We start from the raw sequence: 24,400 nt of genomic DNA on the forward strand, positions 1-24,400 counted from the left end.
CTCTAGCAAATATGGAATTCAGCAACAAGAGCCATTAAATTACTTTAAAATATTCCTTCATCCATAGAACACTGTTGCTTCCTTTTTTTTTTTTAATTACAAAACCCCCAAAATATTCAAAATAAAATGTCTTCATTTTTTATAAGCATCTCCACCACAAGTCTCTGATAACGGATGTCATTCAGTGCAGCCATCGCATCCAGTTCTGGCGCTCTCATAAGTGTTGGTCCAAACACGATGCCCAGGTTCTCTGCACTCATGAGATTTTCCTTCTCATGGAGCGTTACTCTGTAAGAAAGGACAGAGTTTGTCACTCACTGTGAGATGCCTCCTGTGCAAATAATGACCACGTAGCCTTAAAAAGCACCGGGAAGGAGAAACTGCGAGCAGCTTTTTGGATCTGACACATTGAGTGCAAGTGTAAAAATGAGTCACCCTTCTACTTTATCATTCAACTATACCACAAATACGATGTGCAATGTCAACTTGCTAACTGGACTGCAACTTCTGAGCAAGCTAAGGAAAAATCATCTTCATGTGTCACAAGCAGTCAGGTGGGGTCTTTTTTTTTTTTTTTGTTCATGCCTCTGTTCTAAAACATCCACTTGAAATGTCACTGGTATAAATGAATAAATGGGCAAGTCAGGCAGAAGCCCTGTAGCTGAATTCTGCCTGAGGCCCTCTGTAGAGTCAACGTATTCCTACTCGTGCAAGAACTATAAAATAGAAGAGCTTAAAATCAAGTTTTTTTTTTTTTTTTCCCCTAAAGAAAGAGAATAATTCTTATACATTGACAAAAGTTTGTGTTACTAGAGAAACTGAAATGGATACCCTAGCACACCACATGGATTTTTCTCCCCTACTTTCTGGAAAAAAATAGGGCCTGTGCTGTTGTACTCAATCTCCAACTGTCAGTCTTTCTTGAGTAATATTTAAGCTTCCACCTGAGGGTTGTGGAGGAACCTCACACAGAACCCACGTTCCTAGTTTTGAGAAAGTGGCACCTGCCATGAGAGGATCCATGCTGGCAAACCTCACCAGGCCAAGTGACTGTGCCTAATGGGTGTCAGCTCAAGCCCAGTATGTACTCCCTTTTTAGTTTGTCAGAAACAATCACAGAAAAAGACTCCAATCCATAAGCACTAAAGTGTGTTAGTTTCTTGCCCCAGCAGTAGATTACTACTTCCAGAGATAAAGACTTTTTTTAAAACTATTTTTTAAACTTCTTAAAAAAATGTTTATTTAAAAATAAATGTTCACTGAAACTTAAAAAATAGCACAGATTTGGCAGGCGTGACTTTCTTGCTTCAAAGCAACGGCCTTTTTTTGATTTTCATCCTTCAAATACTTTGTGACCACTTTAAGTGGGGGTAAACATCAATGCTTGGGGAATAGACTGCGCACCAGTGAATACTCCCCACCACAGCCAGCCTCCAGGGGCAACTTCAAATTTGCAGAATTTGGCGTGCCTTGCCCACTTTCCTAGAGGTCCTGACGTGGACTTTGCTCTGCAGACAGTCTACTTACCTCTTCAAATGTGCCATGAGATACCTCAGTGTTTCACAGTGTGCAGGTGGCAGCAGTTTCAGCGCCTCGTGGAGAATTTCCAGCTGTTCATCTGGATCGGTGGTTTCTGAAACACAGATGTTCACGGTCACCACACACACAGCCAGAACTCACGCACGGCAGGATAGGAATGGTGGCCTGCAGGAGAGCAGGACCTCACGGCTCTCTTCATTTACAGGACCTATCCAACCTTCATCATGGAAGATCTGCTCACCCAAAGCTCAAAGCACAGTCAGGCTGTGATTGTTTTGGACAAAGAAAGCTCCCCCCAAATTGTGCTCGACTAGAGGATTCCATGCAGCCTACTAAAAAGAATTCCCCTCGCAGACCTTGCTGACTGGACTAGTTTTTTCACGAATAATCCACAGGTGTAGCCCTGGAACAGCAGAAGCTACTGGGAACCTTGCCATCAGCTTCTCTGGCTGTCCCCATTCTGCTTGGAAAGAGCCTTCTCCAGGGCGGTGGCAAGCCCAGCACCCAGCCCTTCCCTTCTTCCCACAGCTCTCTCACACCTCTCCAGGTGGGCCTGCTAAATGCCAGAGATGGCTCATGCAGCTGGGATGCTTGGCAGAGATGCTCCAGCTGGGCTTGTTGCCCTGCTTGCAGACTCATCACCTGTGAGACCAGCCTTGATGGTGGCCTTATGGTGAACGCTTATCAGCCTGTAGAAACAAATGGCTTCTTATTTTTAAGCATTTTCATAAATCACCTTCTATCTAGCAAGACAAAAACAAAGACTTCAAATATCCCTGTCAAGTACTAGGAACTCACACAGCATGTGCAGAGGGATGGAATCCACGATGTGTGAGGGAAAGGAAACATCGCTGGTAAAAAAAGGGGAAGACAAATGTGCCCACAATCATGTAACACCACACGACTGTGTTACAATGTGCAACAGCTCCTAAATAGGGCATGCAGAGGAAGTTTCACGGGGACAGCCATTAAACCAGCAGGCGAGTCGTGCACACAAAGGAGAAGAAAAAGAGAAAAGTGTATTACACATACTTGCGGACTCTATAAACTTTGGGTAGGCATCATACGTGATGAGTGGAATTGGCAAATCCCTGAAGTACAGTTTAAGTGCACCAGTGATAATATTGATATCTTCATACATATTCACAGAAATATCAGCCTTCTCCCCATCTGCATGGAGAAGGCAAAGACATTAAACCTTGGAAATACAAACAGATGTAAAACAGCATTCAAAAAAGAAAACAGTATCCTGCTTAAGTAAACATTATTAAACTGGACAAAACTACAGCCTTTGGATTTATAAGCAAAACCTTGTTATTGGTTTGCAAAGTTCATCATTTAGCAGTCGAGGCTTTTTACTCAGAAACGTATCATTTCTTCACTTAAAATGATAAAAAAAAATGCCACCTCAAGCACTATGCTATAGAAACGTGTGGAAGTTGAGTTATTCCTGTACACACTGCACTGCCAAACAACACGTTTGTCAGCACTGCATGAGAAAGTAGGGAAAGTCTGAGAAGAGAAAAAAAAAAAAGCACATGAAGTCATCTTTATCCACAGTCTCCCCGTTTCATAAGAAAAACATGTGTTCACCATTTAGCTACAGCACACTACCTACTCCTGACCGCAGCGGACATGGATCCAAAACTTGGCTTGTGCAGCACATCCCCACCCTGCTAAGGCTGCAGAGGAGGCGGATGCTGTGTGAATAGGTCCAGCTCTCCACTGAAGCAAGAGGGAGAGTTTACAGAATGGATTTTGGCCTTGATTTCTACTGGGATAGAGGGACTGCAGCTGGAAAGCCTTTAATTGTCCTACTGCCTTCTGTCAGAGAGAAGAGTTTGTCCTCACTGACTTCCTTTAGAGTGTAATAATTCAAACTCTGTTTGCATGATTGTATTTATCTTATTATTTTGGAGCTTTCATCCAGAAAGGCATTTAAAATGCACAGCCCTCTTAAGGCACTTCATCACGTGCCTTGTCCTTCCCCCACCCTGCTGAACGCAGTTTTACTTGCAAACCAAAGCACTGCTTTAGAAAGTTTTACCACTTCTTATATACGAGGTCAATAAGGACAGATACTGATGGAAGAAGAAGAGCAGATTCAGTAATAAAGACTGAAGAGAATCTGATATGCTTTTCTGATGGAGCAGACCCCCCTGCCCTTCTGTCAGCACAGCCCCCCACTCCCTCTAACTGCTGGCACAGCAGAGCATGAGGCAGGAGAGGGCTGCACAGAAAGGCTGTGTCTATTTAATAAGGCAGCACAAGGGAAGAACATACCTCTGTCAAATGCCATTTTGACATCTTCAATAAGATCACTAAATCCTGAAACTCTGTACAGTCCTTCAGAATTAAGACCTGCAGGCAACATTTCAACAAGATTAAAATCAGTATGAATTTTACAGTTTCCTTCCACCCAGTCCTTTCTTTGCCAGGTTCTTCATTAAAGGGAAGAAAAGCAGACCAGCTAATGGCCTGATCAGGTTTTTCTTAGTCTGAAATGAAATCTTAGCCTGCCCTTTTAACTCTGACCTTTGTATTACCTGCTTCCTCATATCAGCACTAAATTATGTTTATGCAAACGGCTTCAGAGCTGAAGAAACATATTAAACTAATTACAGCAGATTCAAAAATAACTGAGATTAGCATATGAGATGTTCTGTCATCATTTCAGAGTGAAAATAAGTATTCTAATTCCAGAAAAGGATATCTGTGGACTATGGAACTGGCAAGAGGAAACACGTCCTCACTAACTGGCTTTGATTCCGGTACATGCACTTGATTTTTTTAATAAAAATATTACTGGAAAGACACGTGCTAATATGTAACAATCAAGTTAACAATCAAGTAGTAATTGTCCATTAAGCAGATCTGAGCAAAATCTATAAAATAATAAACATGTACGAGCCGTGAAACAATGCAAAGTATAACATTTACAGTGGAGGGTAAGCGGCAGCCATAAAACGTCGTGTGCAAATCTGTTTGGAGCAATCATACGCTCAGCAGAAACCCAGATGACCCAGATCAATCTAAACGGATTATCAGTAAAGCAACAAGAGCCCATTAACTACGCCTTACCTCGGGATTCAATCTCCCTAATGCACATGTCTACCACCATGGGTCTTTTTGTGAAGTGCGCTTTGACTAGAGTGGTAAGGTCACAGCTGTACACTTTTTTGACGTGCTTCAGGTCTGGCTTGCAGTCATTTGGGACCATCTTGGAACACTGCTTGTGCACATTTAAACCACAATCTGAGGGAAAAAGCAAAGGACAATTAGGCTGGTATTTGGTGAAGATGGATCCTGAGGCCAGGGCTGCCAAGCATGCAAAGATCCTGACCTGATCCTGCAGCTGCAGCTTCTGCAGAGCCACAGGCTGGGTGTGCAACCGTGCTGGCAGTCACCAGGACACTTTCATTCATTTAAAAAGTGACTTTGGGAGGACATTCCATTTACTTATTTATTCATTTGTTCATTCATTCCTTTATTTTTATTTTTAAGCATGAACTGCTCTACAGCAAAAGGAAGATGAGACTTAGCCTAAGTGAAGTTCAGTTGAAATCAGATTATGGAAAAATGTTTCTTCTGTTCAAAACCACACAGAACATACTAACCAGTGTTTGGGAAAAAAACCACAATCTTACAGGAAACCAACACTGATTATACAGCACAGCCCCTTTTCAGCTAAGCACAGGCAACTACGTCTGCCATCAGCGGTGTCCAGCCAGCAGCCAGCGCCCTGAGTTCACTGCCAGTTCTTCAGTTCTGTAGTGGAGACCTGCAGGCCTTTGGGAGGGAGCAGCAGCCAGCAAGAAGCATGGCATGGTGCAGCCATGAACACATGCGAGCTGCAGCCGGCATTCAGTGAGACCCCAGCGCTGCCTACATCTCCGTGCGGCTCTGCTGCCGGGCCCAGCTCCCTGTGCTTCTACAGCAGTGCAATGAAGGGATGTGGAAACCTGAAACATCAACAGCTTTCTGCAGAGACTCCCCTTGGCTTCTGCCAGCAGTTTATTCACATTACTGCGAAGAACCTCGGAGCACATCGGCCAGTGCGGTGAGGGCGGCTCTGCCGGGGCTTTAAATACCACCAACACTCCATTTCAACGGAGCTCTGACAAATCAGGTCCCTCAGGGCTATAAATAGGGAGCCCAAACTCTTTGGAAACATGTGATCCAAATCCTGCAGTGTAATCCTCAGTGCTTCAGCTCTGAAATGGAAAGGGGATGTTCTGGCTTTCTCTGGCATAGACACTTGCTGGCTGTTTGTGGGAAGGCAAAGAAGTTCCTCACCTTTTGGAGCAGGGTTTGAATGCTGTGCTGTCAGGACGAGCAATGGCTCCACTTTCAACAGCAAGGAGAAAACAAAATTCCGAGTAGAACTAGCAAGCCAGAACCATCCACTCTGCTTCCAGAGCATGGATCAGCAGTGGAGGTAAAACAACATGGAGCCTAAGAATGAGGCACAATGCCTTAATGCACACATGGAAAGGAAACATCCTGACATCCCACAGGAAATCTTAATTCTTGATTTCTCTGGTTTTGAAGCCCTAAATTTGCAGTAGAAATAGTATTTATGACTGCAAATATCAGGATTGTACACGAATTCCTAAGGCTGCTGCAAGGAGCACCTGTTCCATCAGAGTGAAAAGGTCGGAATATTAAAATATTTCTCATAGCATAGAAATGCTATCAATGTCTGTCAAAACTGCTCTACGAAACAGTCTACAAGACTGGAATGGTTCTGTCTTACTCATGAGGACTCACTAGTCATTGCAAATTAGCCACTTCACATGAACAGCAATATAGCTTAGAGTTACGTTTCTGGGAATCCAAGGCTAATTAAGACTAAAATACATAAAAATAGAAAAACATGCTCCCAAGCATCTTATACTTGACTTAAAGCAATTATCACATTCACTGAGCTCATCCTAATTATATTTACATACAAGAAAGTTTTATTTCATTAAGATATCTAATTTACAGAGATGTTTCCTATGTGAAAACCTTGCTTCTGAAAATAATTGTGTTACTGCTAATCCCACAGACTCAAACAGGCTTTGGATCTGACCTCATTAATGCCAGAATTACAACAGAAATAGTCAACTTTCCTTCTCTGTCTTTTGTTCTTCCTTTACACTTGATTGGATTTCATATACTGACCCACTGCTTAAGGGCTTACAAACACTCCTGAGAAACATTTAAACCTAGAAATACTTCAGATACTGAATGCTTACAAAGCACACGAGCACTGCTTTCAATAACATCATTGGGCTGTGCAGTATCTTTCTAACAGTCAAGGCTCTTTAGCTCTTATGTGAATGTAGAAGACTCACTCACTTTATCACTTGAAGCAATATCTACTTGTGAGAGACTCCAGTGTATCTGCAACAGAAAAACGCTACTCGTTACAACAGATGAGCTGAAACTCTGGTACTGCAGTTTGTATCAGGTGGATCCCTTTCCTGAGCTAACAGCCATGTCTCGGTCACTGGTCTCTGACCAAGCTGACATCCAGAGTCACGCACGGCTGAAGGACGACTGTCTGTCTGTCTCGCTAACTCAGACAAGGTACAAAGCACGTGGCCACAAGGTCAACCCTCCGCTCCACAGAGCTGTGTGTGACGTGCCAACCTTCTGCTCTACTGATATCCAGCTTACTTGTTAGTACTAAAAGGGAGCAGTTACACTGCAAATTGTGTGTTATTAAATACATCTGCCCTCTGCTCTCACTGCAGATGCTTCATCAAGGCTCTGAAACCCGTTATTTAAGAATTAGCTAGAAAGAAACAGGAAAGCCTAGACCTGATTTCTCTCTGTGCCCTTCTGCATGGCGAAACCTCAGGTGTGCCTGCCTTGTCTGCATGTATCTGCATCATCTGGCTGGGTTTGTTGAAAATCACCAAGATTCTTCTGATTTCACTCTTAAGGTCTATTTACTTCTACTTACATAAAAATAAATCCATAGTAGCTAAGTTGGCATTAGCAGCTTTACTCTTGATCTACTGCAAAGTAACAAGGAACCTTATCTGTTTCTTACAAAGTTCATCGGTGCCTACCCACTGACCACAGCAAGAATTGCAGAGGAGAGAAAGAAAAACCCCCATAAGCATAATATCTACCAATAAATCCTATAACGAAAGGGCAGATTTAAAATATGCACTCACGACCCCTGGCAGGTCAACAGGGAAACTTCCACTGACTTCAGTTAATCAGAATTTCACCTTTACAGAGATCATTTCTCCTGACCCAAACCGTAAGTCATGTGTGCCATTCCTTTTTATACTACTAGCAAACTGTGGCCACCTCTCAAGTATACAAAATGCATCCAAAAAAATGCTGTCATAAATTCAAGATCACATACGAAGCATGGAAACTTAGGAAAAAAAGAGTCAGCTTTAGAAGTCAGTCATAAGCTACCCTGACTTTAATAGCATATTGATCTAGGAGCTCAGGTGGGCTGTGACATTGCTTCTGTGAGACCTATTAAATCTAAAACCAGCCTGACAATACTTTCCCATGATGCCCAGAAAAAGGTTTTGTAATGTTTAAGAAACAGCTTATACTGATGTTAGTCCACTGGGCTGAAAGGACAAACAAGGTGTTCATATTAACGCATGAGCACAACCAAAAGATATATGTACTGTAATATCACCCCATGAGCACACATCACACATATTTGCAGAGACTAAAATATACTGAGCTGTCACTTTTTGTTATCGGGCTGATTTGATTTTAGTCAGTTTTAGATTTCCTTTGGTTTGATATACTGGGTAACATGGTTGCTGATCATGCTCCTCTGGAATTATACCATATGCTACAATACATCATTCTAATTAGATTTTTGAATTATCTCTAAGAAAAATACACACATTTGGTCAGTCTGACAAGAAGCTTTATGAGCCCAAAGGTAGACGTATCTTACCTGCAAAAAGCCTGCAAGATTCACTAGAGGTGGGCGGTAAGGGTGGGAGCGGTGGCACAGCACGATGCCTTGTGCAGGACCACTCACTGCAGCCCCCGATGGCCATGGCCGTGCCACCAGCTGCAGGAAGCTACCTGAGAGCAGGTGATGGGTTCTACTCATGCACAAATCATTGGTGTCGTTACACTTGCAAAGGTGAAAAGACTGGAAAAGAATTTGCTCTCATCAATCAGTCATGAGCTAGAAGCTTTTCTTTAATAATTTAGTGCTCTTTTCTCGAGTAAGGAAAGCAGTGTTTTCTATTCCCTCAGACCCAGTGTGTGTGAACGAGCATGTAAGAGCCCCAGAGGCACTACGAGCTGCACTTCATGCTGCCAAGCACAGGGCTCATGGCACAGGGCTGTGCTACGAGGGTCTGCTCTCCACAGCAGGGCTGTCTCAACCACCAGACAACCGGCCCGCTGTGCTGCCCTGCCTCACACGCGCCATTTGTCAACCTGCAACACATATCTGGGACAGCCTTTATCCCACCAGAGTCCCAAGCAAAACTGTTGCTGCAAAATTGCTTTCAAACGTGCACGTTGGATCCCTGAAACCTGCTAGCAGTCATACCACTATATGGTGCACGATAGGGTACATTATTCTTTAGGAAGCAATTTCTAGAGGACAGCTGGTTACTTGGCAACACATTTTCCTTATACTACAGAAAAAATCTGGGCTTATGAAATAGAATAAGGAAATAAGCCTCTTGAACTAAGCCAATCTCCCCTTGCCCCAATCAAAAGAACACATATGCCTGTGCTGCAAAAACTGACTGCAGAACAGAGGTGAGATGTTCTTTCTAGAGAATACATTTGGTGGAGGAGGTTGGATTTTTATGGAAGTTTTGAAAGATCACAGGCAATTTGGTCAGAAACTTCCCTGGCTGTGGGCCAGGACACCTGCCTACCTCCTCAACAGCTTCCCTGCTGGGCTGCTGGCTTGCTCGAGGCTCCCGGGTCTGCGTGGGCTTGGAGATAAAGCCGTTTTTAGGACACAAAGTTTCAGCTTCCCCATAAGAACAGCTTCCCCATGGGAACAGCTAGGCTGCACTGCCTGATTAGCATTTAAAACATTACAGCTCATTCCTCAAAGGAACACCACCAGATCCCGTGCATCTCCTCCAACGGCATCACCACCTGCATGAGGTGGGCTGAGCCTGTATGCCAAAGAGCCCCCTTCCCACAGCCCTGGCCCTGAACTCTGCCTCTTACTGCTCTGCTTTGCTCTTGTTCTGGCCTCTGTACAGTCAAGGAACCCGGCAGAACCTGGGTGCACATCTCAATTCTGGATGTGCTTTTAAGGAACAAGTGCAGGCAGAATGGGAGTTTATCACACCCAAGGCATGCCAGCTACCCTGAGGGTGGGCAATATGATGGGCACAACAGGGCAGCTTCCCTGCCTTCCCATTTGTTGACATACCATAAGTGTATCAACTGTTTTTCTAGCCATAAAAAGCATGAGCACTGTGCCTGCGCAACTGCTGCCTGAGGACAAGCAGCTTTCTTTGGGGTCTCCTTCATCTTCACACATCAGTGGGACAAAGGAGGGTTGTCCACCAAAAAGGATTTAGCAGCAAGACAAAACAAATGCTCAGCCAGCATCAGCTGCTTGTCCCTGCAGTGATGGTCCAGTTGCAAATTTACTTCAACCAGCTCTTCAGAAAAAGGTCAGCTACTCCAAGGAAAGCAGAAGACAGGTAGCAGCTCCATGGGCAGCAGGCTAAGACTGCCCACAGAAAGCCTAGCTAATTAATAATTTTACAGCAGCCTGTTTTAAAAAAACCTGCTGATTAAATCACTTAAGAACAATAAGCTAAAGGGTATGGAGGAAGGAGCTGATTACACAGTGCCTTGAACACTTCTGATGGGCTATGGAAGGAACAGTATGTATACAGCCATTGACACGTCTGCTGGTCTACAAGCCTGCTTGGAAGTACACCAATGCAGCATTAATGCCTTTCTCTAGGCTCTGATAACACACCAGTCTCCATAAATATTTCTGGGTCTTACATGTTTATACCACTCACAAAATAAACTCTCTAATGCTTCTCTGCAAGTTTTCTTTGGATATTGTTCCAGGTTCTCGTTTTGAACACATTCTGGGCAATGGGATGAGCACAGTAAGCACAAGGAGACTTACATAGGAGAAATATAATTAAAAATACGTTTTTTCAGTTTTTGTATTGAATTTGGAGCTGAAGATGCTCTTAAGTCTTCATTAGCTTCTGCTAAGCTTCAATGTTTACACAAGCTGCTGGCATTATAATTTCAAACACTTCTTCAGTTATTTCTACTTAAGGCAAAAGCCCAGAGGAAAGCATGCTGGAGATGGAGCACGTCATCAGAAAATACAGACTCTTTGCATACAGATGAGCCTTCAGCTCAATAGAATTTTAAGGGTCTATGGGTAGGATGCAAAAATTGGAATCATGACCCTCTGAGACAGTAGGGTAGAGGCCTGTGTTAAGGATTCAATTATTTCAAGAAGCTGAAGAAATAAAGATAACATTTCAGAGAATAAAGTTGAAGGAAAAAGAAATTTTTCCCCTTTTGCTCAGGATATATTTGCAGCAGAAGTCAGACTAAGTGCAATTCATTTTCCACAGCGTCCAAAACCTGGACATGACCCTGACTCTTAATTTTGGAACATAAAATCTTGCTGTGTTCCGTCACATGCATTAATCCCAAAACATTCATAGTCAAGACAGGATCCAGCGCCTTACTTCAGCTGATAACCACAGCTCAGGTGGTAGGGATGGTGGCTACAGTTATCTCTGGTCTTTTTGGAAGGGAAAACACATGTCCTCCATCTGCACTAAAGCGTGACCTTGGATGAGCCATGGAGAGCCACCTCCCAGAGGCTAAGTATACCAAGCAGTGCCTGAAAAGGCACAGAATGCACTCAAGGTTGTATTTTGGCTGAGGAGGACACATTCAGTCATGCTGGCCTGAAACAAAGCCTGAGCCAGGGCAGTTCAGGTTGCTAAGGCATCCTCACTGGTTGCTATGGCATGTGTACAGTTGCGAGTATTTGGTTCTGGCTTATTATTTTTCAAAGGATAGGCTTGTTTGTGTAACAAAAGCTAATCCATCAGCCATTACAAATAAGCTCCACTTTTTCCTCTGGCTCCTCCTCTTCTGTTCTCAAATGGATGACATTTATCTCTGTTGTCGGGTCTTGGACTGTCCCACACGCCTACTGCAGCATGTTTTTGTGCAGGAATGGTTGAGTGTAGCCCATGCAGTAATCCCTTTATATTTGTCAAACTTATCACTTCTGTACAGCCAACAGATTCCTCTCGAGATGTGCAACTGTCTGCTGTAAAAAGCAAATGCTTAAAAAACATAAAATTACATACGATCAGTGCAGTTTTGCTCATAGGTATTTTCAATAAAATGATTACATACACCACAAAACAGATTTTGTGGATTTCCCTGGAGTGCCATCAAAAACCTATCTGAATGCAAGTGGGCTGCCTCCTGTTATAAGCTGTAGTTTTTCTCTGAAGCATAAAGCTACTCTGGAAAGCAATGGCCTTGTATAGCTCCCTATGTATGTGCCTCCTTGTTTCCACATTAAAACAGCTCAGTTCAGAAGCAAAACAATTACTTCTTTTTTTTTGTTGTTTGTTTTTTAAATTGATACCCATGCACACTCTGCCAAAGTGGTGGCACTCCAGCCAGGGCTATGGTGGCAGTGGTGGCTCTCCAACCCATTCGAATGGGAATTTAAAGGCACCTCCACACAGGAGACTCAGGCTCTGCTCAAAGGGTGTTTGCCCATCAGTGGCTGTAAGGTTGGCTGAGCAGTACCTGAACCACCTCTCCCACATCAGCCACCCCAGCCAGCCAGCGTTGTTGTACAGTGTGAGATTTTAAACTATGGAAAAGGTCATTGAAGGTGCTGGAAGCTACCAACACCAACATGAAATCTTACACAAGACAGAAAGCCCTAATTACAGTTTCTGAAACTATGAAGTCATCTAATACACATATGTTCCTCTAGACTGTCAAAGAGGAAAAAAGGCAGGCAGTACTCATTGCCATCCCCATAAGGAGGAAAGAAAACTGCTCCTCAGAAGCTTTTAGAGAAACCTGGTAAAACCAGAGAATCAGCTCCATCGTAGTTAGATTTAAAAAAGCATCACAAACACTTTTGATTTAATTATAACAACAATATTGTTAATTTCACACTGCCATGGAGCATCGCGAGCCTTCAGCTCAAAATGCTGAGCGTTTCAACAAGCCAAAACTTTGCGCTCTACCTTAGGTGTGAAAGGAAGATTGGCACATGAGGGCAAAAAATAAATGCCTTATTCAGAGAATGACTCAAGAACAAAATCATGTTTTTTCTTTCTGTTCTAGCACTGTTCATACATCTTGTGCAACATTAAAAGCAGTGAGAAGCAGTAAGAGTTTTAGCGCAACAGTGGAGGAGGCGGCTGCAAATAAATAGGGGGGAAATACCAAGAAAGAAAAAAAACATTTTTGCCTAACCACTTCTTAAATCAACACTGTTTACTGGACAGCTCAGATCTGCTGATAATGGCAGACTATTGTGTTTCAAATAGTTCTAGGGGGAAGATTTTAAAATATCTCAATTCTGTTTGTCCATTAGTTAATTTTTATTTTATTTTGGAGTTCTTTGATAAAGACCTCCATTATTTGCTTGAGACTTCAGAAAGCTTTAGACAAGCAGATTTCTTAAATTAGCTTGAAAATTCAGTTTCCAGGGCAACATATGCAGGTCTTTATACATCAACATTTCTTTGCACCACTTATATAAATGTGGCTGCTCAAATGTCATAAGATACTTTTAAATTCAGTAAACTATTCCGATCACTTTGATCCTTTTCTGCCTTTGAAAAAAGCTGAGTGCCCCTTCTTTTCAGAATCACATCCATAAAATTGCTAAACTGTTTTCCTTTGGAGAGGCTTAGTCCCAGAAATGCCTGCAGTGACAGGCACGTGTGTAACACATTTATATCAGCACCTGAACGCTTATGCAACATTTTTGCTCACCTCCCTTATTCATCATCCTCTTTCTTACTATTGTATTAAGTTTGCAGGCTCAGGAGGTGACTTAGGGCACTCTGGGAGTCCACTGCACGAAACAGAAAACAAATTCAAATGCCCATTTCACAACTGCAATGTGAAATTCGCTGCTTGCCCATCCTGCACACAAAGATTCTCGATAAGGCTCTGACACCTACTAGTAAATGCAATCAATTGTAAAGGAGACAAGGTAAAGAACACATTTACCTATTTTCTCTCTCATTCTGCTATTTCCCCCACAAGCACTTAAGAGGTGCTGTGCTGCTACCAACACGGGGACCTGAAACCCTCAGCATTGGGAGTGTGATTTTGGCAGGGGTCAGATCACACCCTTGCTGCATGGGTGTATGGTGAAACGTGCTGCAAATACAACAGTGACAGCAATCGGGGTGACTCAAGTAAAGGAGAGGGAATGAGCATTACCTGCACACTTGACTCCCTGAGCAATGAGGCCCCACATAAAGTTGGCGCAGTACTCACACCAGTGCGGGCCCCTGAACGTGTGCACCTGGAAGACAGCAGCAGAAAGGAAAGTTACAGAGAATAATAACTGTTTCAAAGACATCAAAAGCAAAGTGTCTCAACAAGCCAGAACTCCTCCTAGAAGGCACTACATACATTCACTAGAAGTTTCTCTTTACCATTGCAGGAGAAGAAGAAAGAAACATTCAAAGGACTGAACAGCCAAAGGGCCGGCAGTGCTGTGGGAAGGTGCTGCCCATCCTGCACCACCTGGAGCAGCATGACTGGTGTTGGGGTCTGCTCTCATTCTGCACTATTGTAGGATGAGCAATGATGGTGCTCCCATACTGTCTGCTGGCACCCCTTGGTCCGTGCAGAATTGCAAGGAGTGCACCTCCACAAGGGATGCACCTCCACAAGGGATGCACAGGGTGATGAGTGCTGGAGCAGCCCTGGGTGGAAAGCGTCCTGCCTGGCAAAGCACCAGCGCAGCACAGACACTCCAGATGCACCCCAAGGGCTTTCTAGTTCAGAACAGCTCTGTAGGAAATTAATTCTCTCCAGACTAATGCCACATATTGAAAATCTAAATGAGTCTACTAAGTGAAAACAAGAACTCGCTGACCCAGGATGAAATTCAAAGCTAAAGAAGAAAAAGCCAATGCTGCTTTCAATCCTGGTTCATGCATGAGCTGCAAATCCTGCAGACACCACAAACTGCTTTGGGTTTTATTCTGATAAAGTGCCTGCTTTAGGAGACCACGAGACTCTTTGCAGAGATATCCAAAGCTTCCTTAGCCAGTGTTCAAGAAACTAGTAATCATAAAGTAATGAAATTCACAGTGAAATACAATAAATATTCTCAAGGCTTAACTCAGTTGATTCTCCAGAGCCACTTGGCAGAGAGCACCCCCTCCACCAGGTGCGCCTAGCAGCTGGACCCCAGATAACACTCACCTCCAACAAGTGCCCAGCATTCCAGGCAAGGTCCTGCTTTGGCTGCAGACCTCCTGCACTTACTGCCTGCCAAGCTGTAGCAGTGGGCAGGCTGGTGCACTGCTCTGGAGATCTGCTCTCCAATTCTCCAAAGTACACAATGGCTCCCAGCCCTGCTTGCCGCGAGCATCTCTGGAAGCAGTGCTGGGTGCCCCTAGCTCCAGCAAGCCAGTGCCACCACCACCAACTCTGAAAGTGCAACTGTTCCCTTCTCAAAGTTCCAGCTGACTCCCATGAAGTAAATGATGACAAGACTGTCAGCAGCTGCAATTTCTATTTTCTTGTTCCCTCTCCACACAAAGAGATTTTTCACACCTTCTTCTCCGTGAGACACCTGCACTACCCACATCCTCTTGGCTTTCTTCCTCAGCCCCCTGCTTTTCTACAGGTCTTTGGCAGCCTTCCCTTCTCAGAATCTGATCTCCTCAAGCAAAATGCTGTGCTTTAATGCCTCAGGGACTAACACAACTTCTGCAGGAAACAACATCTGCCTTGCAGTCACCAGCAAGGACTGGGCTCAGGCTGCCTGTCCCTGTGATGGTGGCTGCTGTGACCCAGAGGTAACTCAAAACAAAAGGGCAAGGCAGGCTCCCCTGCTTCCCTCTTTCCTATCAGCACAGCGTACCATCCTTCCCTTTGTGAGTTTGGATGGAGATCGGTCTTTGCCCTTCAGGATCACTGTTTTGGAATCACTGCTCTCGCCCCATACAGCCAGACTCCATCCAAACACTGCAATGCCTTGCTGTAACATCTCCTTAGGAAATTACCTTCTCAGGTGAACATTTGTCGCAAGCCTGCTTAGCTTTACCCTGTACCATTCAAATTACTTCCTTATTCATTATTCTGAATGCAAAATTAAAACAAATTAAAAGCTACAGGTGGGTTTTTCTATTTTCTGTCATGCTTTCTCTTGCTTTGAGCTTTCTCAGACATGCCAGAGGAAGTTCCCAGGCAACATTAATTAGGGGCCCTCTGGCCCACGACGCCCTTCCACCCCTGGTATGTGACCCTGCAGGACAAGCCCTGATGCCTCTTTTGGGGTCTGGAAGCATTACTGCCTTTGCACAGAGCTCAGTGGTGCCAGAATGTTCACATCCCACTGCCACAGAGTGGAACTGGAGGTCCAGCCCTGCACAGGCTGAATGCACAGACCGCAGGAAATGAAATCAGAGGCAGTAAACCATGCCAGAAAACATCAAGAAGTGGTCTTCTGGGGCCAGAATGGCCCTCTGACTGCTTCACATTGCAGAGCAGGGCCAGGCAGCACGCTAGAGGGGAACATTTGCATCCCACTGCTAGCGAGAGGGCCAGCACCTGCAAACAATATTGAGCCTACTGCACGTGACCCTTTAATATAGCATTCTGATTTTTACATTCAATTCCCCATTCTAAAAACCTGTCAAGTGACTTGCTTATTTCAAAACTAAATCATGCCTTTCCAAAAAGTTTTCTGACAACACACCAGGCAGAATTCCAGAGATCCTGATTAAATTACAAGGTGTGTCTTTCCCTTTATAAAAAGAGCATGTGCCATATGCAGGCATCTTATAAAATGTGAGGGTACAAAACTGAAAAATTGGGCTTTGAATCTCCCAAATCTTTCATTCTCACTCCTGTCCCAAAAATCCTCTTCTCTTCCTCTTTCCACAAGATTTCAAGTGTGAGTTTAAAAGAAAAATCTAATTCTAGATCATTTTACAGGAAAATACTTACTTCTAAACTGAGATAAAATCCAAATATTAGGCTGCTCTGCAAGTCTAAGGATAACAGTGGAATCTCACATTGGCATTTCTATTTTGAACTCTACCACAGCAGCAGCAAGGTATAATAAAAAGGACTATGATCTTATATAGGAAGAGAGTGCTTTTTTGGGTCTGAAAGACATTTTGTTACACGCTGGGAAAAATATCTTACCTCTGGTGATTAGCTACTGTATGATGTATGTTACAGAACACCATTTGGGTTTTTTTTTTAATTTAATTAAAATTAAATTAATTTAATTAAAATATTGCTTATAAAAAGAGGCAAACTTAAGCAAATAAAAAAATGATCTGATGACTGACAACAGCCTATACCACAAGCTAGGAGCTCCTCAAGCAGATCTCTGATAATTCTCGGGCTCTACGAAAGTCACTGCTGCAGTTACCCATGTATCGCACAAACCCACTTACTTCTTATGCTTTTTGCTTTTACTGGGCAGTTCTTTGGCTGTTATCTGAAAACCAGGAATGAGCCAGCAGATAATTAGCATTCAAAACTGGGGGACTTGCATTATATAACTTGTCAAGATAGTGAGAGAATATCAGCAAAGTGCTTTGGAAATGTGACGTGCAAGAACATGATGGATGTGCGCAGCTTTAGCAAGGCAGAAAGAAAGGCTGGATCTGACAAATTACGTATACATAAAATAAACTCTGAGCTTGGAAAACAGTCTCTCTGACAGCACACAACAAAGCTGTCTCTGTTACAGGCTGCCATGGTCTCCCTGGACAGCAGCTCCATCAGGACCCATGCTCCACATTGAGCAGCGTAGCATCTCCCATAGCCCTCCATGCTGAGATGCTGGCAAGAAGGGGATTTGGAAAATTCGGGCAACATCATCTGCATTGGAATGAAATACACTGACTGGAGAAAGGATGGAAAAAGTATTGCAGCTTCGCATTTTTCCAGAGCTCTCTGCGTTGGACAGCCCTGCTGGTGCTTGGGGAAGAGACCGAGCTGGCTGGGGGCTGAGCGATGGCACACATCAGGTACCTGCACTGCATGGTGCTCCCAGGGTGCCGTTCTGCTGGCTATCGCAGTGTCTTTCAGCCAAATGCCTAAAGATCACGGGACGTTGCTGATGAAGCCCGTCAGCTCAGTGGTCCTCGCTGATTTGCATTTCCATCAGCTGAATTCTGCCTGTTGGGACTCCACCAAGCTTTTAATTGATACAGGAGACACTGTAAGTCTCAATTAAAATGATAACTCGGCCTGTATTATTAATGTCTGTCTCCTCAGTCATAGCTGATTTCATCAGACACTGGGTGTACCCACGCTGGCACCCAGTAGGCATGCCCTCTGTATGTACCCCAGGTACAGACAGAGGACGCCTGGACGTTAAGGGCATAGAAGAGAGATCAGTGAGAAAACAAACTGCTTCAACTTTGGTTTGGCCAATGCTTTAACTCAGTGTATGCATATATTGACAATAGGCAGGCCCTCTAAAACAAGGGTCTCAAGCATGCCAAATATTACAGAACACGACTTTCCTACTGCGAGGCAAACGCTGCTGCTGAGTAATCTCAGAAACAAGAAGACTGCCATGACAACAGCATGGCACAGCGCAGCTGTAAGATAATTCACTATCACATGAAGGTATTGCAGAAATGAGCGTAATGAGAGTACTGCAACAAACCACCAAAGACTGCCTAACCCAGCTGAGGTGCTACACGCCTGGGATCGGGCCAACAACTTCTTCCAGCAGCTCCAGAGAAGGGGGCCGTGATTCAGAGCATCAAGTATAAATAGCATGGCAATGGGCAGCGGGCACAGACATGAACGCTGAGCAGGCAGCCCTTTCTCCCAGTCCTCGCTCACCCGGAGCCTGAAGCGCTGTCATGTTGTGTTGACTTCCTGGTCTGTGCAGATCATGTCAGCAGAAATGAGAACAACTGGAAAATGGGGTTAGGTTCTGCTCTAAGAGAGACAAGGCAACAAACGGCAGAGAGAGTAGCGGGTGTGCGCTTTTTGCCTTGTAAATGCAATGAAACTGATCACCTTCCTTTCAGAATGGAAGAGCAAATTTGTTTTTTTTTCAAATTGATATCTTAGAGATTAGAACACTATCCATTTCATTCCAGGCCTAAGTAACTCAACACCTGTGTCTATATACAACATTCAGAAACCACAGGTGAAAATACTTAAAATAGTATGTATATATACATGCCATATACGCTCCACATAATGACATAAATGTAATACAAAACCTCAACAGATCCCTAAAGAAGTGATTTTGTACAGATGCTACATTTAATTTAGAGGCAAAAGCACTGATGGGAGCAGAAGCAGTGCTCCCTGCCCCTGGAGGCACTGCCCAGTCCCTGCAGAGGGTTTCTGAGCCTTGCCACTCATGGGCTGCTTTGTTCCTATGGCCGTACGTACGGGAGACCCACAAGAGCCACACCTAACGACTTAGAAAGCTACCAGCAAGGTGGGATGGAATTACAGCTGAAATACAGATTTAGAAAAAGAAAAAAAATGAAACAAAACCCAAAACAGAGCCAGATCTTGAATGCAGGGATTAGCATTTAGAAAGCAGAGAGGGTTAAGTAATAATGCACTACTGGGAATCTGTTTTAGAAAAGCCAAGCCTTAAAAAAAAAAAAAAAGTTAAAAAGAAACATTAAATAAAAATAAGAGGAAAAAACTAAATCCATCCATGCCTAAAAGCTTTTCTGGCTTGAATTGCTGTATAACGCAGCACGAGTTTCAGAAGCAGCTATACAGAACTGACACGATCTTCTCCAAAGTTTTGTGGAGGATTTTCTCCAGTTTTGCTCTCCAGATATTGCCACTGCCTTTGAAAATGTTTTCCCCGAGTACCAGGAGCCCAGAAGAAACCTCCCATTTCCCGAGGCTTTCTTATCTCTGACAACGCGCAGAGGCTCTCCCTGGGGACTGTGCTAGCGGCGCCCAGCTCTCCTTCTGAATATTCATTTGAGTGCAGTGACTCATTTAAAGATGTTTTGAAAATCTTCTCATTGCCAGGGCTGGACTTCAACAAAAGCAGCGCTCTCCTTTCAGTGGAGACCGACCAACGCACCCCAAATAGGCACATGCCCCACTTTTTGGAAGATCAGAAATAGAAATGAGTTCATGTCAGAAGTCACACAAAAATGGCTCTGCTCACTGCAGTAAAGGTTTGTTACAGTTTCAAGTCTTCTTGCAGCATTTCTTCTGCACTTTCCACTTGCCGGCCCCCAGCGTTTAGGCATGGCTCTCAGGAGCAGCTCATTAGAACAATGTGATTTGGCATGGAAATGATTTGTTATGGCTTTTTACACCAGCAAACACCTAGCAAAGATGCAATTACACGAGTGAAAACTGGGCCAGGTTGCTGTATTTGTTTCAAACAAATGACTCTTGTTAGTACCAGCAGTCTGTCTATTAAAGTGGTGTGTGAGTCCCTCCATATTGGCAAGGTCCCTCCAGCAGACACCGGTGTCACCAAGTCCACTTCTCACACATGTATGGGCTGCTCTGCCTCCCTTCCAAAGGGGTCACCGCAGGAGGCTGCTTCAGCATGGAGAAATGAACTGTAACTAGCAAGACTAACCTAACAGCGTGGCTTAAGCAACAATGGAAAAACCTCTGCTCTCTGGAAGAAGCATTGGTTTGAAAGGGAGTTGTGTTCTGAATGTTCACTGATCTATACCAGGCAGCCTTACAAGTGTTATTTATTGTAATTAATTTGACTGTGCTGTCTCGGGCATTAGTGAGATAGTGACTAAGTAATAGTGTGGCAGTATCAATACTGCACAGAAAGATAGTGAAAAACAGCCTTCTGGAGACATACATATATTAATGAAGAGCAAAAAAGAACTAAGACAACATGCTAGGGAATGTGATGCATGGAAACGCAGTGCTCGGCCCAGCTCTGATGGGTACAGATGCCTTCTGGCTTCTGCAGAACATAAAGCATCTGAGCCTGGGGCTGTCAGCAGCTACAAAACTGCAAAAAACTGCAAGTGTCATCACAGCCAGAGGTGACTGAAGGAATACCCACGGGTTGCCAAGGAAGCACAGCACCCTAACCCTAGACTTGCTCCTGGGGGCTGGCTGCCATCTCCTCTGCTCTATGAAACCAGTACTAACTGCTGTGCAATAACCAATCTCCATTCCTCCTCCCTCCACTGAGATGCCATAGTACCTCCAGTGTAAGAGGATCTCCAAGAGTTTGTCATTTCTATGACTGATCAACATGACTGGTCCAAGCAGCAGCTGGGCAAAGGGTCAGGTCTTGTACTGCCTCGTGCCTGCACTATCAAGAGAACGTGGGCTGCGAGAGTGCAGAGCAGTGTCCTCCTTGCTGCAGGGCTCAGTTGCTTCTGGTCAGCCGAAACCTACGCCTTCATTTTGTTTCTTGTTTCAAATATCTACCACCAAGGAGAAGCCCAGAAAGGATTTTTGGGCTGACATTTACTTCCTTCCTACAATGGGTGGCACATTTTCTGCTCGACAAGCAACCTAGGGTACTTACTGAGGCATTATAAATGGTAATGTCTTTAGAAAATTTGGACAGATGTGAAGAACAATAAAGCAAAGAAGCACACAAGCCACTCATTTGAAATCTATCACGTAATCATCCTGAAGAGTTTGCAGTTATTCCTTACAGAAAGGAGAGGAGCCACACTTAGCAGCACACCCCTCCAGGTGAGAGCACTTTGTTCTGCTCTTCTATAGCAAAGTTATCTATGCAAGCTGACTGTATCTCACTGACCTCAGAAACCAGCTGCTGTTAAAGGTAAATACTTCAACCTGCTGTACATGTAAAGGAACTACAACATGACTACATCACATTCTTGTGAGAGAGCCACTGGGGAGCTGTGAAGTGTTCAGAAGGCAGTTTGTGGACACGGAGTAGTGCTGTGCTTGTGATGAAGGCCCTGCGTGTGTATGCATGTGCACTGTTGGCTGACTGATCCAAAAAGGAACAGAGCATTGCATGCTGTAGGCAGAATCTGTGTTGTTTGCAGCAGGCCAGATAACTGCTTTGTGGAGTCCAAAAGGCTGCAGAGCTGTGGAGTGTGGCTTTGCAGAGATGTTAATGAATGCGATGTCTTTAGAAAATTTGGACAGATGTGAAGAACAATAAAGCAAAGAAGCACACAAGCCATTCATTTGAAATCTATCACGTAATCATCCTGAAGGGTTTGCAGTTATTCCTTACAGAAAGGAGAGGAGCCACACTTAGCAGCACACCCCTCCAGGTGAGAGCACTTTGTTCTGCTCTTCTATAGCAAAGTTATCTATGCAAGCTGACTGTATCTCTACAACATGACTATTACGAAGAAAGCAACCTGCACAGGAAGCTTGTGCTGTACCTATGACCTTGGATCAGACATAAGCCTATTTCAGAACAAGACCTGGAAAACTCACAGCTACACAACCATTCAGAAACAGCTTCAGGGTAAAAAAAAAAACAACCAAACAAAAAAAACCACAACAGCTAAACTCAAATGAATGAAAATCAAATTATCAGGTTATTTTCAAAACAGCTGTAATTCAGACTGTTAAAGAAGAGCAGCTAAGGAACAGAGATGTCTGCAAAACTAAATACATACTACCCTACATAGGCTGTGGTACATGGGAAACCACTGCCTGCTGGCATCTGCAGGAACCACCTTTAGACTCTAAGGAACAAATGAAAGTTGCAAGATGCTTCAGATCTCTAGGACAACTCAGGGTCTTGATGGAAAAAAAAAAAAAAAAAAAAAAGGCTCTGCATTTAGTTGACAGACAGGCAGCAGGGTTGGTCCATGCCAAGAGCTCATATTAAATGCTGTTTTTATATAGCATTTTGTTTTCAAGTTTGTGCTTCAGTGAAGAAGTCCAACAAAACATCCTGATCGTCCACAGCTTCCAATTTTTGTCATCATCTGAACTGAAAAGTAGAAGGAAGTAGATAAAATCCAACAGCCTGGAGGTAAGTATGCATACATGCACATATGTGCACATTCACACATGCACACGTGTGATGGGAATGAAAATCAAGAATCCGAGATAATTAAAAAATTCATAATTAATTAAATCATCAGACATCTATGTGCCATTAATGGCTTTCCCTTCTCCTAAAGTTGATAAAAGCAAAAGTTATATAGGGTAAAAATTCATCAAAACAACAATATGGGCTTCATATCCTGCCTGTAAGTTCATACTGACTGCTGCAGGAATTTGGGATGACATCAATTCACTCAGCCTTACAAACAAGGACTGCACATTATTTGACTGCCCAAGGTTAAGGTACTGAATCTTTACAGGACACTTATTACAGGCAGACACAAAACATGCATGTGCTGCATTGACACGTCTTAATAAAGAACATAAGGCATTTGTTGCTTACTTTTTAAAATCAGCACAATAGCGAGAAGCAACATAAAAGGCCAGGCAGATTTGGTTACACAGAGTAGTTGCCCATGTCAGCAGCTCCAGCAGCCCCATGTAAGCCACGCTCCTCTCGTCACACTCAGTTCATTAACATGAAGGGAAACAGACCATCTGCTCTGTCCAGATGCAGCAGAACATGCTTCTTACCTCCAAAGCTATTTATCAGCGACAAACTGAGATCTCTTTAATCCTCTAATCAGATCTAAATGACTTTTCAGCATCACATCATGGTAAGTAAAACTGAACTACAGCGACTTGAATGGAAAGAAAAGTTGGCAGGTTTCATCACTGTTGGCATCTCCCGGTACCAAACAAGTGTAAATGGAACAGATAACCTGGATGTGACAAATGGCATCAAACACACACACACACACACACACACAAGCAACCAGCAATGGAACCCTCAGTGCTCTGAAGATGCCCAGCTGCTGTGACTGGCAGTGAGCTGTAACAGGAGCAGGTAAGTTTCCGAGTCAGAGCCCGCAGATGTACGACTGCGCTGCAACACCACAGCAATTCCAAGTGAAACGCAACCCCCCACGGTACCCTTAAAAGAAATAAGCAGTGGAATTCCTTACCTTGAAGTTATGAATCTTCTCGTATTTGGGAACGTGCTCGTTTTCTTTCAGCGTTGCTCTTCTGACAAGCGATGTCAGCTGCGAATAAGCAAAGAGTTTCAGAGGTTGCCAGATCGTCACCGACGACTTCTGCGCGCCCAGCTTCATCCCCAGGGCTGCTATCAGCAGATCGGGCTGGCGGCCCTCTCGCTTGGAGTTGCGCACCGCCGATCTATTAGCTCTGTGCCCCGGCCACGACTCTTTGGACGGCATTTTGGAACTGACGGGGGGAGAGCCGGCCGCGCCGCCGCCTGTCAGGCTCGCTCTGACGGCGCCGGGAGGGGCATGGCAGCGGCGGCCCGCTGCGGGCACGGCTAGCTCGGCGGGACGCGGCGCTGCGGGGGGCTCCGCGCCGGCATGGCGGCACCGACCCGCAGTTCTTCCTCAGCCGGTGGCCGCGGGTGCGGAGCGCTCCCGCCGCCCCGCGTAGGGCAGAGTCGTGCGGCCGGCACCGCCCCGCGCCCCCGCCCCGCAGCCAATGGGGGCGGCGGGGCGCGGCGGTACCGGCGGGAGCCGGGCGGCGGGATGGGGGTGAGCCGGCACCGCTGCGTGGGCGCTGCGGGCACGGGAGCTGCAGACCCGGCCGGCGGTGCTCGGCCTTGTTCTTCTAAAGT

General features: G+C 44.5%; 1 protein-coding gene across 1 annotated transcript; it reads right to left on the reverse strand.

Annotated features, from left to right (window-relative positions):
• Positions 1–116: 116 nt before the first annotated feature.
• Positions 117–23,999, reverse strand: CHN1 (chimerin 1; the record flags this gene model as incomplete). The annotated part of the gene is made up of 7 exons (XM_079539158.1): positions 117–288; positions 1,528–1,633; positions 2,572–2,709; positions 3,823–3,900; positions 4,621–4,794; positions 13,987–14,071; positions 23,748–23,999. 7 exons carry the CDS (start codon positions 23,997–23,999, stop codon positions 117–119), a joined length of 1,005 nt encoding a protein of 334 aa, XP_079395284.1.
• Between the last annotated feature and the right edge of the window lie 401 nt (positions 24,000–24,400).

The sequence above is a fragment of the Tetrao urogallus genome (genome assembly GCF_951394365.1).
Source record: "Tetrao urogallus genome assembly, chromosome: 8".
Classification (NCBI taxonomy): Eukaryota; Metazoa; Chordata; class Aves; order Galliformes; family Phasianidae; genus Tetrao; species Tetrao urogallus.